Source organism: Peromyscus californicus, unplaced genomic scaffold (assembly GCF_007827085.1).
Source record: "Peromyscus californicus insignis strain IS unplaced genomic scaffold, ASM782708v3 Scaffold_4__1_contigs__length_199733344, whole genome shotgun sequence".
Taxonomy (NCBI): Eukaryota; Metazoa; Chordata; class Mammalia; order Rodentia; family Cricetidae; genus Peromyscus; species Peromyscus californicus.
In genome coordinates, this window is record NW_026294562.1 from 688,396 (window position 1) to 706,839 (window position 18,444).

The following is an 18,444-nucleotide window of genomic DNA, read 5'->3' on the forward strand; positions in this document are numbered from 1 at the left end:
GATTCAGAAGTGACTTTCTGTAAGTTGCTATACAGCTGAGATTCTTGAGGCATCTGCTTTTTTCAGTTGAGGCAGATCCTGAACTTGGAACTTAGACAGCAGATACCTGCATTTGCTTATTATCAGAATGTGTAGAGTACATTTACAAATTGAATTTCTTTTACTTAGTTTAAGAGTTATTATTTTTTAAGTTATGTGTATATGTTATATGTTTGTGGAAGTATGTGCATAGGTGTGCTGGTACCCTCAGAGGCCAGAAGGTCAGATTTCCTGGAGCTGAGTCAGACAGCTCTGAGTTCGACAGTATGGGTGCTGGGAACCAAAGTTTGGGTCTTCTGCAAGAAGAACATATGCCCCTTACTTCCAAGCCATCTATTTAGTTCCCACAGATCACAGATTGTATTTTTGTTTAATGTTTGTTTTGAGGTAGCTATGTAATTGTTTCAAAAGATAAGAAAAATTTTCTTTTAAAAAATAAGCACTTAGGGACTGGAGCCATGGTTCAGCAGTTCATAATGCTTGCTGTTCTTCCATAGGACCTAGGTTTGAATTGTAGCACCCACATGGTGGTCCACAACTTTCTGTAATTCCAGTTTTAGGGGATCATGCATAGAACACAGACATACATGCAGGCAAAACACCCATCTACATAAAATAAATAATACTTGGGAGCCGAGCGGTGGTGGCTCATGCCTTTAATTCCAGCACTCAGGAGGCAGAAGCAGGCGGATCTCTGTAAGTTCAAGGCCAGCCTGGTCTGCAGAGCGAGATCCAGGACAGGCACCAAAAGTACACAGAGAAACCCTGCCTCAAAAACCCACCCCCCAAAAACAACAACAAAAAACCAAAAACTTGGGACTAAAGTAATGTTTGCTAAGCATTAGGAGACAGAGGCTCTCAGATAACTATCCCACTCTCAGACTCCAGGGGAGAGCAGGTGTGAGTTGCAGGATGGAAACTATGAGGAATTCTATGCTGTTGGTCACAACGGCCAGTAATGATTCACTGTAACTTCATTTGTTCTCTAACTTGAATCCATGGCTACCACTGTTAAAGAGGAAGAAGTTTGTATGTTCATTGTTTCCTTCATGGAGTTTGTCAGTCTTCAGAATTTAGTTCACCTTGTGTGCTTGCTAGTTTTCTGTCATCTTGACACAAGCTAGAGTCATGTGAAAATAGGGAACTTCAATTGAGAAGATGCCTCCATAAGATCTGGTTGTAGGACATTTTCTTAATTAGTGATTGGTGGAGGGCCAAGCCTGTACTGGGTGGTGCCATCCTTGGGCTGGTGGTCCTGGGTTCTATAAGAAAGCAGGCTGAGCAAACCATGGGGAGCAAGCAAATAAGCAGCACCCATCCATGGCCTCTGCATCAGCTCCTGCCTCTAGGTTCCTGCCCTGTTTGAATTCCTGCCTTGACTTCCCTCAGTGATGGACTGTTAACCTGGAAGTTTAAGTGAAATAAAGCCTTTCTTCCCCAAGTTGTTTTTAATCATGGTGTTTCATCACGGCAATGATAGCCTTAACTAAGACACCTGGTTAGACATGGCAGGTTTAAGAGGAGGAAATCTTGGATATCTGATCCTCGAAAACATGAATATTGGGCTGGAGAGAGCTCCGTGGTTAAGAACGCTCATTGCTCTTTCTGAAGGCCTAGGTTCAGGTTCCAGCACCCACATGACTGCTCACAAACATCTGTAACTCAAATTCTGAGGGATTCTCTTCTGGCCTCCACTGCTATCTTTAGATAAAATGCTCAAATATGTTAAACAAAAGAAAAAACAAGTCCAGGGTGCTACTGTCTTAGTCACTATTCTATTGTGATGAGACACTGCTGTGGGATGTTCTGTATGGCAAATGTGTTGCTAATTAGTCAATAAATAAAACACTGATTGGCCATTGGCTAGGCAGGAAGTGTAGGTGGGACAAGGAGGAGAATAAAGCTGGAAAGTGGAAGGCTGAGTCAGAGAGACACTGCCAGCTGCCATGATGAGAAACAGCATGTGAAGATGCCGGTAAGCCATGAGCCACGTGGCAAGGTATAGATTAATGGAAATGGATTAATTTAAGCTGTAAGAACAGTTAGCAAGAAGCCTGCCATGGCCATACAGTTTGTAACCAATATAAGTCTCTGTGTTTACTTGGTCGGGTTTGAGCGGCTGTGAGACTGGCAGGTGAGAGAGATTTGTCCTGACTGTGGGCCAGGCAGGAAAACTCTAGCTACAAGACACCATGACCAAAGCAACTCTTATAAAAGGAAGCATTTGATTGGGAACTTGCTTACAGTTTCAGAGGCTTAGTTCATTATCATCATGGCAGGAAACATGGTTGCAGGCAGATGTGATCTGGAGAAATAGCTGATAGCTACATCATGATTTGCAAGCAGAGAGAAGTGTTGGGCTTGGTGTGGGTTTTTTTGTAAAACCTCAAAGCCTACCCCTGAGGACACACTTTCTCCAACAAGACCACACCTCCTAATCCTTCTAATCCTTCTCAAATAGTGCTACTCCTTGGTAACTAAGTATTCAAATATATGAGCCTTTAGGGACCATTCTTATTTAAACCACAATAGCTACTATGAAGATAAAAACATAAAAGAGATGTGGAAAGCAGCATTCTTTGCAGTTGTCTTCTTGAGGACATAAACCTTGTTCATAAACCTGTCTTCCATCTTTTAGACTATAGGTATGAGTAAATATGATATTCTGAATAAATAGATAAATAGTACATTCAGACATTTTATTTACAAGAATAGAAATTCTTCAATGTACATACCTGTTGAGTACTTCTGGGGACTGAAACTTGTTGAAGGGTTCTACAAAATCAAAGCTGGTTTTCTACTTTGTATTATTTCCTCTTATAATTTTGTTAACATTTGCAGTGGTGAGGTAAGCAGTGGTGGGTAAAATTGCTAGAGCTTTTTTCACTTGTGTATGTGTGAATTAGAAAACAAAACAGCTCATCCAGTCTCACTTAGGACTATCTTACATGGTAGGGTATGACTGACACATGCTTGTAATCCTACCACTGGGGAGGCTTAGGAGGAGGATCACTGCATGTTTCTCAGTCCAGCAAGTTTCCCGCCAGCCTGGTCTATGTAACAAGATCCAGTCTTCAAAAAGAGTATCTGAGAACTATAAGAATTACTCATTTTATTGAAGTTTGACTTTGAGGTAATTAAAAAAAAATCTGTATTCAAAGGTACACGCCTTAAGACTTCTGTTTTTATAAGAAGTCTGAATGAACTATCTGTCTACTTATTCAGACCCCATACTAATAGTCTAAAAATTGGAAGTCAGATTTATGAACAACATTTATGTCCTCAAGAAAGGGACTGCAAAGAATGCTGCTTTCCACATCTCCTTTGTGTTTTTATCTTCACAGTAGCTATGGTGGTTTAAATAAGAATGGCTCCTACAGTCTCATATATTTGAATGCTTAGTTATACACCGAAGTATGGTCTGAGTGTTGAGAAAACTACCCTTTCCTATAGAACACCATGTTTACTTCACCATTTAATGAATGGATGAAGAACAGACTGATTATTCAGATTTAGGTACTTGAAATGTGTCAGCAGTTAGAAGATCTATGTAACTGATTGTTTTCCAGTGGCCAATGTGCTGTGGTAACAAATATGTAAATTAAAGTCTCCCAAGTAGAAGATAAACCAGAGCTCCATGTAATATTTAATGCACCCATTGGTAGTTTCAGGAGTCTTAATTCACATTGCAACAAATTTTTAAGACACAATCATTTGTTAAGCTTCTGAGAAAGAGTATTTGTTGTGTCTTGAAAAGGCTACTGAGGGCAGGTGGTGGTGGCAGCAGCACGCGCATTTAATTCCAGCACTTGGGAGGCAGGGGCAGGTGGATCTCTGAGTTTGAGGCCAGCTTCGACTACAGAGCAAGTTCCAAGACAACCAGAGCTGCACAGAAATCCTGTCTCAAAAAACTAAACAACAAAAAACCAGAGAGAGAGAGAGGAGAGGAGAGAGAGAGAAAAAAGGCTATTCAGATGTCTTTCTCCCTCCCCCATTTGCAAATTTCTGAGGTTAAATTTTCTTCCTTTACTTCAAAAAACATAATAATTGATTATTGAAGCAGATGCAAGAATTAAGTTGTAAGAGACTTGTTAAAATGTCAAAATAATTGCCAAAGTTACATAAGTACATTTGGATTTGTTTTGGAAGATTATTTTTCATAAAAAGTATATTCATATGTAATGACTATTATTGTCATATTAGAATGAATTAATTCATATTTTTAAATATGTAAATTATTTAATTTTTTTTAGAATATAGACATTCAAGTACAAAGGAATGAGAATTATATGCCTCAGACCATTAAAAAAAGTTAGGAAGCATTAAAATGTTCTAGGACTAATCAACTTTTTTATACATTTAATATTCAGATGTTCATAGTTATATGTCTAAGAAAAAAATTATTAAAAATTATTCAACTTTATCCTCTTCCTGAGCATTGTGTAATATATCCTGTGAACATAATGTAATAGACGGCCATTCAAAGATTTATTTTAACTTTTAAATTTAACTTGTTTTATCATAGCAATGTATCAACTTCCTAAGATACATTGAAGCATATAAAGGGTTATCATGGTACACAATGTAACAAAGTCTCCTGTAGTAGAATATTTTAAGGTGTGTTACTTTTGTTTATGTTGCATTTGTTTAACTCTGTGAAGCTGTGTTACTGTGCCTGTGTGAAACACCTGTTGGTTTAATAAAGAAGTGGCCAATAGCACGGCAGGAGAAAGGATAGGCAGGGCTGGCAGGCAGAGAGTATATATAGGAGGAGAAAACTGGGAGGAGGGGGAAAACATCAGGGGCCAGCCACCCAGCTACACAGCAAGCCATGGAGTAAGAGTAAGATTTACAGAAGTTAGAGAAAAGGAAAAGCCCAGAGGTAAAAGATAGTTGGAATAATTTAAGTTAAGGAAAGCTGGCTAGAAACTAAACCAAGCTAAAGCCGGGCATTCATAATTAAGAATAAGCTACCGTGTGTGATTTATTTGGGAGCTGCGTGGCAGCCCCCCCCCCCCTCAAAAAAGAGTAAAAACTTCCGACAACAACCTTGGGATGTTGCCAGTTGGATAATTTTATCAAAAATGAAAATCTCGGGCTGGAGAGATGGCTCAGTGGTTAAGAGCACTGACTGCTCTTCTGAAGGTCCCAAGTTCAATTCCCAACAACCACATGGTGACTCACAACCATCCATAATAAGAGCTGGTGCCCTCTTCTGGCCTGCAAGGACACATGCAGGCAGAACACTGTATACATAATTGTGGTTGATATACTATGCACCCCAGTAAACTTATCTGGGGGTCAGAGAACAGAACAGCCACTATATTAAACATAGATGTTAGGCAGTGGTAGCACACACCTTTAATCCTAGCATTCTGGAGGCAGAGATCCATCTGGATCTCTGTGAGTTCAAAGCCACACTGGAAACAGCCAGGCATGGAGATACACGCCTTTAATCCCAGGAAGTGATGGCAGGAAGCAGAAAGGTATATAAGGCATGAGGACCAGGAACTAGAGCTGGTTAAGCTTTTAGCTTTTAGCAGTAGTTCAGCTGAGATCCATTTGGATGAGGACAGAGACTTTCAGTTTGAGGAAACAGGATCAGCTGAGGAGTTGGCGAGGTGAGGTTAGCTGTGGCTTGTTCTGCTTCTCTGATCCGGGTTTGTTTTTATTAATAAGACCTTTTAAGATTTGTGCTAAAACATAATAAATAAATCTTTTTAAAAGTCTCCATCTATGTTGATTTTAAGTATTGCAAAGCATATTCTTTTTTTTTTTTTTTTTGGTTTGGTGTATGACAAAGAAGGTCCATCCTGGAGTAAAAATGCTATCAGCTGCTTATGATATGAAGCAGTTGTGTGGTTTCAGGAACACTGAGCCTTTGCACGTCACAGTGATGCACACTGAAGTGACAGTGATTTGGCTGCAGCAAAAGAGACTAGACTCATGGCAGAGTAGCAGCTCGTAGATTCTTGATAGCAGCTCGTAGATTCTTGATAGCAGCAAATATGTAAGACATGTATACGATGGTGTACTTTTGAAGACCTTAGTGATGAGAAAACAATAAAGCATAGCCGCCTTTATTTTGAATTGAATGGTCTTTGCATGTGATGAACTACCTATGCTCTTGGACTTTTGTGTTACACAAAGCTGGAGTTCTTTTGGTCCTTGTCCTTTTTAACTTGCCACCTAATGCCTGAGCTCAGAGGTAGCTTGCTTTCTAGGAAAGCAGTTTCTTCTTCTAAAACTCTCTCATTCTTCTTGGTGAACTCTTAGCTTCCTTCAAAATGGCTCCTTTCACCTCATTTGCTGTACAAGCATCCTACTTCATCTCTTCTTCCTCTTGACACACCATAGAATTCACATCCCTTGGCTTTATATGTCTCTTGAAAACTGAGGGGCTTTTTCTCTGGACCCTCGTCTGTGAAACCGTTCCCCCCACCCCAGTCTGCAATGTCTGAAGCTCATTGTGCCATGGTGTGGTCTGTTCTGTACACCCTCCATGTTTGCACAAAATGGATACTTCCTGCTGTGTTTCAAAGTTTCAGTGATTTTCTTTTCCCACTTTGGCAGTACCCAAAGGGTACTAGTAAGCTCTGAACATTTTATTTCTGTGCTTTGCCTTATCATACTTTCTCAGTCAGTAAATGGCAAAGTCCATTTGTCCCAGCCTTGAGCTTGGCAGTAGAGTTATGTGTTGGGAACTAGTATGCCTGTCTAAACACCATTGCTGACCAAGTCACTCCTCTTAAAATGTCTAATTTGGTTTTAGGAATTGTATATGCTTTGGCGAATGGTAGTATCATGTTTACTAAATCCACCTTGCTGTCTGGGTTCTTCATGGTTAAGAGTTGGAGTGTACCTTGAGAGTACTCTGTTGGTAAAGTCCAATTTTATTTGTTTTTGGACCATACATTCTTATTGTGTTACCCAGGCTGTTCTCAAACTCCTGGGCTCAAGGAATTCAGCCTCCTTGGGAGTACAGGTGCTCTTCACTGTACCCTCTTAATTCCAGATACAAAAAAATTTTTGATGAAACCCACAAATAAAGGCTTTTTGGAGCCTTTAGGATTAAAGATTTATCATTTATTATTTTCATGTGTACTTATGTGCCTACATGAGTTTATGTGTACCATGTGTGCAGGAACCTGTGTGGTCAAGAAGACAGAATCAGGTCTCTTGTAAAATGCCCTGTGTGTACTGGGGACTGAACCTGGGTTCCCTGCAAGAGCAGTAAGTGTTCCGAACTGCCAAGCCATGTCTCCAGCTCCATGTTCAGTTATTTTTAATAGTGCAAATGGTTCTAGAGACCAAAATGTTTTAGACTCAATAGAATAAAACCTACTCCCAAGATAGTTAGAAAAAGTACACGTTGGTATTAGTATAACTTAACATTTGTGTAAAGAGCTATTAGACTCTCATTTCTACAAGCAATATATGTTGAAAGGATATAAAAGAATTAAGTGGCAGGTGTTTCAGGGAGGAAGAAGTGAAAGTAAAACTCTGAACCCATTTGAACTGGTTGAGGGTATGGCTGTGGTAGAGCACCTTTGTCTGGCACTGGGTGAGGCTCTTGGTTCAGCCCAAGCACTTGCACCACTTTCCCTAAAGATTGGAAGAAGTTTATGACAGTAGTTATTTTTCCCACAGCTTGCTTTTTCTTGTTTGATGTGAGGGATTTTTTTCCCCAATTAATGTCCAAGCCAGATACTATCATTTTGGAATAGTAAAACTCAAACTAGGCAGCATTTTCCCCAATGGGGACCAGAGTAATACAGAATGTAGGTTTTTAAAGAGGAACAGTTTGATTAGTATTTTCAAAATGACATTCATTTCTAGGTTCCTGGAAAAGATGGAGTTTGTTTTCTCAGACTGTCATAATTTATAGTCTTGTCATTTCAAAGGTTTTGAGTAAGTGCTGCATGAAATATAGAAGTAAAAAAGCTAAGTGTTCTGACATTTGATTCAGCACAAAAAGTACTTTTTAATACTCCTAACCTTTGAGGCTTGGGGACTTTGTAAAGAAATAAGGAGCTCAATTTTATTTATTCTCACTGCTGTTAAATGTGCCTTTTGATCAGTGTTCATGTTTTTAACTCTTAGACGAAGTGTCCTTTTATGAAAAGGAAAAAATATTTTAATATAACAGCTTTTCAGATTTTTTTCTTCTATATGTGTAAAATTTACTTCTTTGAATGCTGAATATCATTTCCTGAGTTCTTTGAAGCTGCTTTGAGGAAGATGATGCATGCCAGTCTGTTCATTTCCAGTGGTTAGGTTTGCCTGTAATGCGGAACCATTTCCCCCAAGTTCTCTGGTTGGCAAAGATTGCTTTTTAAAATATTAATGGATTTTTCTAAGCATTAGGCACATGGTTGCTGTTTACTCCTACTCATATAGATGTGAGTTTGTTTTGTCTGATTCTTGACACATTCTTAGAAATAGTGTAGGGTGGGTATTGCTCCTCAGTATGGAAACTGAAATTCAAAGGGATGAATTAGTTACTCAGTACCTTATTAATTAATTACTCAGTACCTTATTAATACTAAAATAGAAATTTAGATTCAAACAGTGCTAGGTTAGATTCATATATAAATTTTAGATTTCAAAAGACTCTGTCTTTGAAAAATATATGTCTCTGCCCCCTGTATTCCAAGCCTTCTGGTCAGATTGGAGAGGAACAGGTAGGGCACAGGTCTTGCCCCAGGGGCTTGCAGTTAGTGGCAGAGACGAGTGGGAGCAGTAAGTGAGTTGCCCCGCTGAAGGGCCATGGAATAAAGCAAGTCTGGTGAGGGGTAGGAAAAGAGATGTTTGGGCAGACAACACTGATACTACTTGGTATTGGCTAGTTTGTCTATGTGCTGGGTTGGGCAGTGTATAAGAGGATGTAGGATGCGGAAGCAGAAAAGTAGACAATGTGCCCTAAATTAAGAAGTCTGAATTAAGAATAAAAAGTAGGGATTTGAGAGTACTAAGAAGGGAGTTTCAGTACAAAATATCTCAGAGTCACCAGGATCTGATTGAGTCTTAGTGCATATTAAACTTAGCTTGGGATCTCAGTCAGATAGTTAAGTGTTTCTGAGCTGTTTACCTCCTATGTATGATGGAGAAAACCTTTATTCCACAGGCAGTTAGGAGGACTAGGAAAAGAAATGGAAAGAGAACACCAGACCTGTAAATACTCCGTAATGAAAGATGAAGTAGAGACAGTTCCCCGAATATATTCTGAGCTTCTAGGTAGAAGTGAAAACATTTATGAGTTATTTTACAAATTACAAATTTTAAGAATTAAAAACATTTAAGAGTATTAGAACATTGACCATTTCTCAAATAGCTAATACATGGCTTCTGTAATTTTACTTTAAAAATATTCTTAATTTTTTTTATGTATATCATCTCTGTGTGTGTATGGGTGAGTGGCTACCTCAAGAGGCCAGAAGAGGTCTGGGATCCTTGGTGCTGGAATTACTAATGGCTGTGAGCTGCCTGATATAGGGGTTTGGGGAATCAAACTTAGGTCCTTTGGGAGAGCAGCACGCACTCTTAACCACTGAGCCATTTCTCTAGCCCCTAATTTTATGTTGTTGGACTTGTTACTTAGGAGTCTTAGTGTGGCAGAACTTGAAAGCAAGATATTGTCTTTAAGGTCTGGTTGTCAGGTGAAGTTTCCAAAGGACAGGCCTTATGTGGGATGTGTTTGTTTTTGTATTTTATACATTCCCATTCCTCAGCACCCTGACCCAGGAATTAATTTTTGGTTGAACATGTGTATCTTATCATTTGCTAATATTTTAATCTTTTAAATTACCCTTTCATTTAAGCTTCTTTAATATTAAAATTAACATAAAGAATAAAATAAAATAGTACATGGATATATTTTTTTGTAAAACATAACATCTTAACTTACAGCACCACAGCAAGATACCACAGACTGGGAAACTTATTTCTTACAGTAGTTTGGAAGCTGAGAAGTTCAAGATCAAGTTCTGGGTTAGGGGTTCCTGTTGAGGACTCTTGCTGACTTGTAGGTAGAAGCGTTTTCACCAAAGCCTTTCCTCTGTGCCACGTTTTGATAGCTAAGGTTTGGGAGTAAGCCCTTTGGTATCCCTTTAAGGGCACATAGTCTTGTAGGATGAGGGCCATGCTCTTATGACCTCATGGAATCTTGTTTCCTTATTTCAGATACAGCTACACTGGGAGACCAGACATGTTCAGTCAACATACAGTAAATTTCTAGAGGTTTCCTTAGTTACTTTTGTGACTTAGTATTTTGTAGCAGTGGTGAAGTTAGGTGTGCATTATACTGTACTTCAGTCTAGACCTGCAAGTATATGCGAGTCATTTGAGTCCTTACTTCTCATGTTGATAGATTGTTAGCTAAAGAAACCAAGCTAGTATTACAAAAATTAGCCACTCCAATAGTGTCTTTAAAAAAAAGATTGGTTTATTTTATGTGTATAAGTGTTTTACTTGAGTGTATGTTTGTGTACCTTATGTGTACAGTGCTTGTGGAAGCCAAAAGATGATGTTGGGTTTCCCAGAACCAGAGGTACAGATGGTTGTAAGCTGCCATGTGGGTGCTGGGAACTGAACCTGGGTCCTTTTGCAAGAGCAGCAAGCATAATTAACTGCTGGGCATCTCTTCAGCCCCTCTGGTAGTATCTTGAGCCTGTTCTATATGCTTGAATTCCCTGCCCCTCCCCCCACCCCCCTAATTCAGGGCCCAATGTAGTTTGATTCCTGTAGGGAGCGACTTCCCTAATTCAATGGTGATTTATTAAAATCTTAATATGTTAAAGTTATACAGTTTTTAAAGGTGACTAAACTGGTTTGGAACAAAGAAACCTTAACTGACTTTAAAGTATTTTAAAGACACACACACACACACACACACACACACACACACACACACACACACACACACTCACTCACTCCACCCCACCCCACCCTCTTACTGGGAATTTGGATTCTTTCTAAGTTGTTTTGTATTGCAGGAGGTTGAAGAAGGACTTTCACCTGGTTCCTCAGAGTGTTTATGTTGATATTCTTTCTTACAGGCCAGCCCTCCAGACCTCTATATCGAAAGATTTAATATAGCTCTGGGACAGTATATGGGAGCATTGCAGAGCATCGTGCCTCTTTTCATATATATGGTAAGTTAGAGCCCTGTTTACCTTTCCCAAACCATGTGGGCTTAATTGTGTTCTGGTTTTCTTTTACTGTATTTTTTAATTTCCATTTCATTCCTGAGCCAGATTAAAGATGGATGTGTTTATGAACCTGGAGTTGAGAGTAGGAGGTCTAATCACTACCTTATTCTTTGCAGCACATCCAAATGGAATAAGCCTAAAAGTAAAGGTGAGAGAGAGAGACGAAATCATGCCCAACTTTGAGAATGAAGAAAGGCATTTCTTCCCCTCATAATTTTCTTTATTAAATTTGTTCTTTCACATTTCATACTATATATAGTATATATAGTTTACTTTCTCCTCCAACCCTTTCTTACCTCCTTTTGTGCTGCACCCCCATCCCCATATCCCCACAGGTCCCATTTTCACATTCTTGCTGAGAGAAGACCTTTAAATCCCATTAAGAAGGAGAATATTAGTTGATGTTAGAATGAAAAACCTTTGTTCAGCAAAATACCAAAACCAAAAATAGGTGGAGAAGTTTGTAGGAAATTTACAAAATACAAGACACAGGTTTGTCTTCGCTAACTAGTTTTCATAGATTACGTCGGAAAGGGTCAGCAATACTGTTTTTTGACAAAAAGTTATTGAATTGGATAGTTCACAGAAAATACATAGCATAAAAAAGGAAAATATATCCAACATCATTGTTAAATACAAGTTAAAATTACTTTTTAAAAAGTTCTTGGAAATACTCATTTCTGATGAAGCTGTAGAGAAACAGGCCTATAATTTAGAGTATAAATGTGAATTGGTAAAATTGCCTTGGAAGACTCAAAATGTTATCTCTAGAATTTCTCAAACTCATGTAGAGCTAGAATACAGGATCAGCTTTGATTGCACACCTATGGGCATGGTTGTAGTTTTTAACTAACCACGTACATCTTGTTTTTATAGTTTTTGTTTGTTTGATTGGTTTTTTTTGTTTGTTTTTTGTTTTTTAGGGTTTTTTTTTGTTTGTTTTTTTGTTTGTTTGTTTGGTGTTTTTTTTTGGAGGGAAGGTTTCTCTATGTAACAGCTCTGGCTATCCCTGGAACCTGCTTTGTAGACCAGGCTGGCCTCCAGCTCACGGAGATCCACCTCCCTCTGCCTGGGATTAAAGGCCTGCACCACCACTGCCTGACTTATATAGCCTTTTTTTACAGAAGGGAAAACACTGTTCAGAACCAAGAGAGTGAGTGAGCGGTTTTGTTTTCTACTCTTTGGCATTGAGCTAGCATTTAAACATGAACAAATGTAATGTTTTTAGATTTGTGTTTGTTTTTTTTTTTCCTAGTTAGGCTGATTTTGGTTGCAAGAAAGAGAAAACTTGATTCAAAGTAACTCAGGTAAATAAGGAAGCAGACCTCGAGTCCTTGAGAGTAGGTAGTTCCCAGGGGTGTTCTAATCAGGGTTTCTGTTTTGTCCCTTGCTGTATACCATACAGCTCATCTTATTTTGGATATAAATGAAACAACTTTCCCTTCAAGGACTGCTTGCTCTTAGCCTGATTAGGGTGTCTGCCTCTAAACAGAGATTGAATCTGGAATTTGGTACACTGACCATTGCTGAAGGGCATGTTTACAGGGACTCTTCCTGGTAGCTTCCACTGCCTGCCCTCAGCCTGGATGCTGAGGAGTGCCTTCCTGAATTTCAGCATTGCCTTTTGATGCTTCTAATGAATGCTTAAAGGACATGGCACCCAGTGTGGCTCCATATTGCTGTGATTGTTTGTGATTGTATCTTCCAGCCTTTTAACCTCATGCCAAAAAGACCCGTAACTAGGAATGGCTGGGTTTTGCTGTTTGCTGGGTATTTTTATTCTATTGTTTTTTTAAATCGATACATTTATACATTATTTCCTAAAACAACACTTAGTTCTTCCACTCATGGAAATGATTACTTTCCCTTGTTGATATATAAAAACTTATTTTTTTTTTCAGAATAAGTTTTACATAGAAACTAAGCTTAACAGAGACTTAAAAGATGATCTTATAAAGCTGTTTACGGAACACGTTGCAGAAAAGCACATTTACAGCCTAATGCGTAAGTAATTTTACTTCTTATGGGGGTGAGACAGCACTAGCCATGGTCTCCTTTTTCCTCCCTCCCTCCCTTCTCCATCTCAGTGTTACTCTTTCCTTTCATCTGAGAACATTGTCTTCTTAACTCCAGTATTGACATCTCTAGAACCAGAGAGCAGGAAGTTGTAAAGCCTACCTCAGTCTGGAGAGAGAGACACTTGAGGATTGAAACTGTGGTTTACAGATCATCCACTGTTCTTAGATACTTAGGCGGGTCATGTATTGGACCGTGTCTTGTGCCTGGTATGATCTGTGTTGCCATTTCTTCACTGAGCAGAAGTATGATTAGCAGAGTCACATGTAACTACAGTATCATTGACCCTCAAAGGAGCACTAGGTGTCTGAAGGCCAGCACAGATTCTATCTGGTTTCTACTACTAGTCTAGTGTGGCTGTTGTTCCCCATGTTAGCAAGCAGCTAGCCTCCTGTGGATTAGCATTTGTAAAATATTACCATGGCAGTATAGATAGCTAATTATGATACAAGTGCCAAGCTCAGTCAGTCTTTCTCCATCCCTGGCTCACAATAGGTGGCATTGTTTCCTCTTCATCTAAAGGAGTATCCCTCTTCGAGTGCACTCCAGGTATACCATCACTTGTTACTCAGCACCTTCAAAAAAGCTCTGTTTTGATCAGTATTTAGTAATTGGTACTAATGTAGATTGTAGTTTTTTTTCCCCCAGTCTTTTAGTTGTAATTAGTTGCTGCCATACAAAAGTTTTACTGAAATTTACAAAGTCATTGTTTTAAGCTTGACCAAAAACTCTTTTTGTCACTTTTGATTTTAAATTAAGAGAAGAGATTTATATACTGGACCAGTTTACTTTTGCAAGTCACAGTTTTCACACAGTTAGTATAGATTTGATTGACATCATTTTGCTCCCAGAAGATCCAGAAACTTGGACTTATAACATGCATTGTTTTTCAGACTGGACAGATACTTATAAGAATTTTTGTACATTAACCCTGAGGTATTCCACTTGTTTTGGTTTTGAGAGAGGGTCTTGCTTAGCCCATGTTGGCTTAGAACTTTAAGCAATCCTCTTGCCTGAGCCTTCCAACTTGTGGGATTACAGAGGTGTATTGCTGCACCAGCTTCTGGCCGTTGGTTTTATCCTTGGATACTGACATTGTTTTTAACTTTTTAAAGCACATTTTCTTCTTTGTTAAAATTTTATAAAGAAATGCTATGTCTGATAGAAATATGTATTTTCTTTCTAAATTCGTCTTTATACTTGCTAATAATTTGGAAGTTAACTTTATTGGCCATATGGAAAGAATATTGAAGAGAATATTGCACTTAGATTGGATGTGAGTGCTTTCTAGTCTGGGGTTTTCATGAAATTGACACTTAAAGGATACATCCTTTTTTCCAGAAAATAGAAAAAGCCCTTAAATTTTTGTAAGTTGGATAAAAGTAAACATATTAAATATTTATTGAGCAGTTAGTAGGTATTATACATATGATGGAAGACACAGAAAGTGGCTGCTGGACACACTGGTTTGGGTCCCAGGACACGGGAGCTCTATAAATGTTTTAACAGTTGTAAAGATGATTATTACAAGGATTTTTGAACAGGCACACACACAGTTTACATATAGTAGGACCTGTTCTAGATATTTTACAGGTATTATTTAAATATCTTGACACTATAGGGTAGGTGGTTATTACCATAGAAATTGAGGCAGAGAGATAAAAATAAAGTCAAAACAACAGTGATTCGGAGTTGGTATTTTGACTCCAGTGGCTATAATACAAGTATACCTAGTGTCTGATTTTCTAAAAATGTGAATATTAGTTTCCTTCCTTTGGCCTTTAACACACTTGGATGTGCTACTATTCCATTCACTGTTGTTTGGAAACATAGTGGCTTCAACCAGCAGCATCTTTTAATTTGCTGTGTAATCTGGAAAGGACTTGGTAAGGCATTTTATCTGCCCTGCTTCCACCTGGCTGATGTGGCCCAACTAGGGCTTTCTATTGTTGGCTAACATGACTGCTAAGTTAGTGTGGTTTTTAATTTCTTAGGTTTTTCTCCAACAGTGAATGTTCCAAGATTCAGAAAATAGAAACTTGGAAACTGTGTCTAAAGTCCTGGGCTCAGAATAAATTTTCTCCATTCTATTGGGTGAGCAATCACAGAGCCTAAACTTCTGGGGTGAGGGGGATGATCATGGACCCCCATCTCTCAGTGGGAAGTATTTCAAAGTGTGTGAGATTCCATATCTTAAACTAGTAAGGCAAGAGAAAATAAAATCCTGTGTGCTAAAAACAAATTGGTACTTGATGTCTTCATGTTCATGAATTAGTATTTGTTACTAAGAAACAGTGAGTGTTGTTATTGTAGGTGAAGCTAGTTTCCTATCAGCACTGTGTATGATCTTTGCATACATGTGTCCTTAGAAAATAAAGTGACATGGTTTTGACTGGTAACAAAATTGCTTTCCTCAGAAATTTGTTTTCACTTTGAATTAAACTGAATGTGGAACTAGGAGGATTTACATTAATTAAAGTATTTGCATGGTACTGTACTGAGCAGATGCAGATGTAGTAATCAGGTTGGACATTTCCAGAGAAAGTATAATGTGTTGACTTTTGCAGTTAAAGGTAGTTTACTTTGCAGATAGTTTCAAATATTTGTACTTAAATTTCCTTAGGAGTCTGTATTTTACTTTTAGACCCTTGTAGTTTGACACTTTTTGAATTCATGTAGTTTTAGTTTTCATTTCTAGAACAAATTAATAAAAGAATCCCCTGGACAATGAAGGCAGTAAGATGGCTGAATAGGTCAGGTTGCTTTCTGCTAAGCCTGACCATCTTAGTCCTTAGATTAGGAGAGTAGAAAGAGAAGTGGTTCTCACAAGTTGTCTTCTGACCTTCAGATATGCACTGTGGCATTCATGCATGTATGTGCACTATACACTATAAATAAATGTAATGAAAATTTAAAAGAAAATCCTGTGCAAGATCTTGGCACCAAGAAACATTTGAAACATCAGAGGAGTTCAGGACCCAGCAAGATACTTAAGAGTGTCATAACAGCTCTATGCCTAGGCTTAACCCCCCTTTGATTGACCTACTTCTGTGAGTAAAAGGATTGTTGAAGTACGCTGTTCTTTGATACATGGCTTTCAGAAGAAACCAATTACTAAGAACAACACTTTACTAGCACCAGTCCATGTAAAACAAGTGTGTCTGGAGTATGTTTGGTGAAGGAAGAGCAATTACAGGATTCAGAGGGAATACAAGTTTCCCAACCATATGAAATGCTCATCCAGTTAAAGCAAACAAAGATGGCAAAGGCCAGAACTTGCTGGGTGCAGTAAACACCCCATCCCCTTGCATCCTTAGCAAGTCCCAGTTCTTTAGGGAAAAAAAAATCTGGAAAATTCTTTAAACTTACTTTGTCTGAAGAATGTAGATAGAGAAGAGAGGATGTTAGCAAATTATTAAAATACTTTTTCAGCTCTTGATAACTCTTTATTGTTTGGAGGTTTTGTTTTGTTTGCTTTATTGAGATGGAGTCTCTTGTAGCCCAGGCTGGTTTGAAACTCTTAAAGATGACCTTGAACTTCTGATCCCTCTGCTTTCACCTTCCATGCCTGGTTTAGGTTGTGTTGGGGGTCAAACCCAGAACTTTGTACACGGTAGGCAAACACTAACAAACTGAACTACATCCCTAGCCTGTAGTAATATTTATTCTTGAATATAATTATTTATAGTTAGTTCACCCCAAATTATTTATACACATTTCATGTGCTATGTATGTCTTTTTAAAATTTGCCATTTCTTCATAGCTGTCAGGTTGGCATAGAAATTATGGTAGGGACTGTTGGCAGAGTCATTACTTAGCCACATATTGAATATGTGGTTAAGTATGAAGGCCTCAGGAATTGGTAAAAAACTAGGAACATAGATTGGTAAAAAGAACACTTACATTTGGGGTACATGCTGAGTACCTAAGGCTTTCAGAACACAACATTTAGAATTTCAGTTTTTAAACATTAGATTTTAAAGTACTATGATTTTATGACAGTTCACATTTGTCATCCTTAACATTTGTCATTCAAAATTGAAACTATATGTGGATGATGAGAAGATGGGAAGAATAAACAAAGCACCTCTGATGATCTTTATTAGTAAATTCCATAGCAAGTCACATCCTGTGTCTAAAGTTACCAAATCCTTGAAGTAAGGAAGTATTTCCATTTTCAAAATGACATGGATAAAGGAAAATAGTTAACTATAAACCTGGCTTATATAAAATCCCACCATTTAGTTTTCTCTTTCTTCTTCCCCCCCCCCCCTTTTTTGTTTTGGATAGTAAATATTTCTATAGTGGGTATTTTTGTTTGTTTGTTTTAGTCTTTGAGAGACAAATTTAAAATGAACTGTTTCAGGGCAGTAGCACTTGCTCTGCCCATAAACATGGGATTAGTATCTGTTAATGATATAATAGAAGTGTTATTGAAGTAATTACTTGTTTCAAAAATAGAGAAAATGTAGATAATATAAAAGAAAGCTGACTCTCTGTTCAGTCAGAAGTCAAGGTTACTTTCAAAGTTGCTGAAGTAGAAAAGGTGAGTTGTGATCATCTCTAGCGTTGCATAGGAAGATTTTTTGCAAGAAGATGAAGCTATGGCTTTGATACAGTTAATAAAATTACTGTTGGTTGAGTATCCCTAATCTGAAAATCCAAAATGCTCTGAAATCTCTAATTTACTTTGTGTTTGATGGGGAGGGAGTTTCACTATGTTCTGGCTGGCCTCTAACTTAGAGAGATCTGCCTGACTCTGCCTCCTGAGGGCCAGGATTAAAGGCGGGCACAACTATTCCTAGCTGAAATCTGTAGCTTTTTTAACATAACAGAAATTCGGGTGTTTCAGATTTGTTGCATTAGGGGTGTTCAGCCAGTAAAATCCAAGACAACTTCTGATCCCAGCACTTTAGATGAGGGTGGTTTGAAGAAAGAAGGTCCTGTGTCATCTTCACCCACACAATGGAAGGCTTCTCTCCTCTGACTCCTCTGCACTGCTTTGCTTATTCGTACTGCAGCAGATCAGTGCAGGTTCCTGCTTTATTGAGTGCTGTGCTGAAGGCTTTTGTAATCTTGTGTGTATAAGCTCTCGACCTGTCTTGTGCTGCTCTTTTCT

General features: G+C 38.4%; 1 protein-coding gene across 1 annotated transcript in view; it reads left to right on the forward strand.

Moving 5' to 3' along the window:
* Positions 1-18,444, forward strand: part of Cacul1 (CDK2 associated cullin domain 1) — a 73,206-nt gene that overhangs the window by 39,087 nt on the left and 15,675 nt on the right. Inside the window, exons 4-5 of the mRNA XM_052714020.1 lie at positions 11,097-11,192; positions 13,151-13,253. Coding sequence (XP_052569980.1) covers positions 11,097-11,192; positions 13,151-13,253 — 199 coding nt within the window. The remainder of the gene's footprint in view (positions 1-11,096; positions 11,193-13,150; positions 13,254-18,444) is intronic.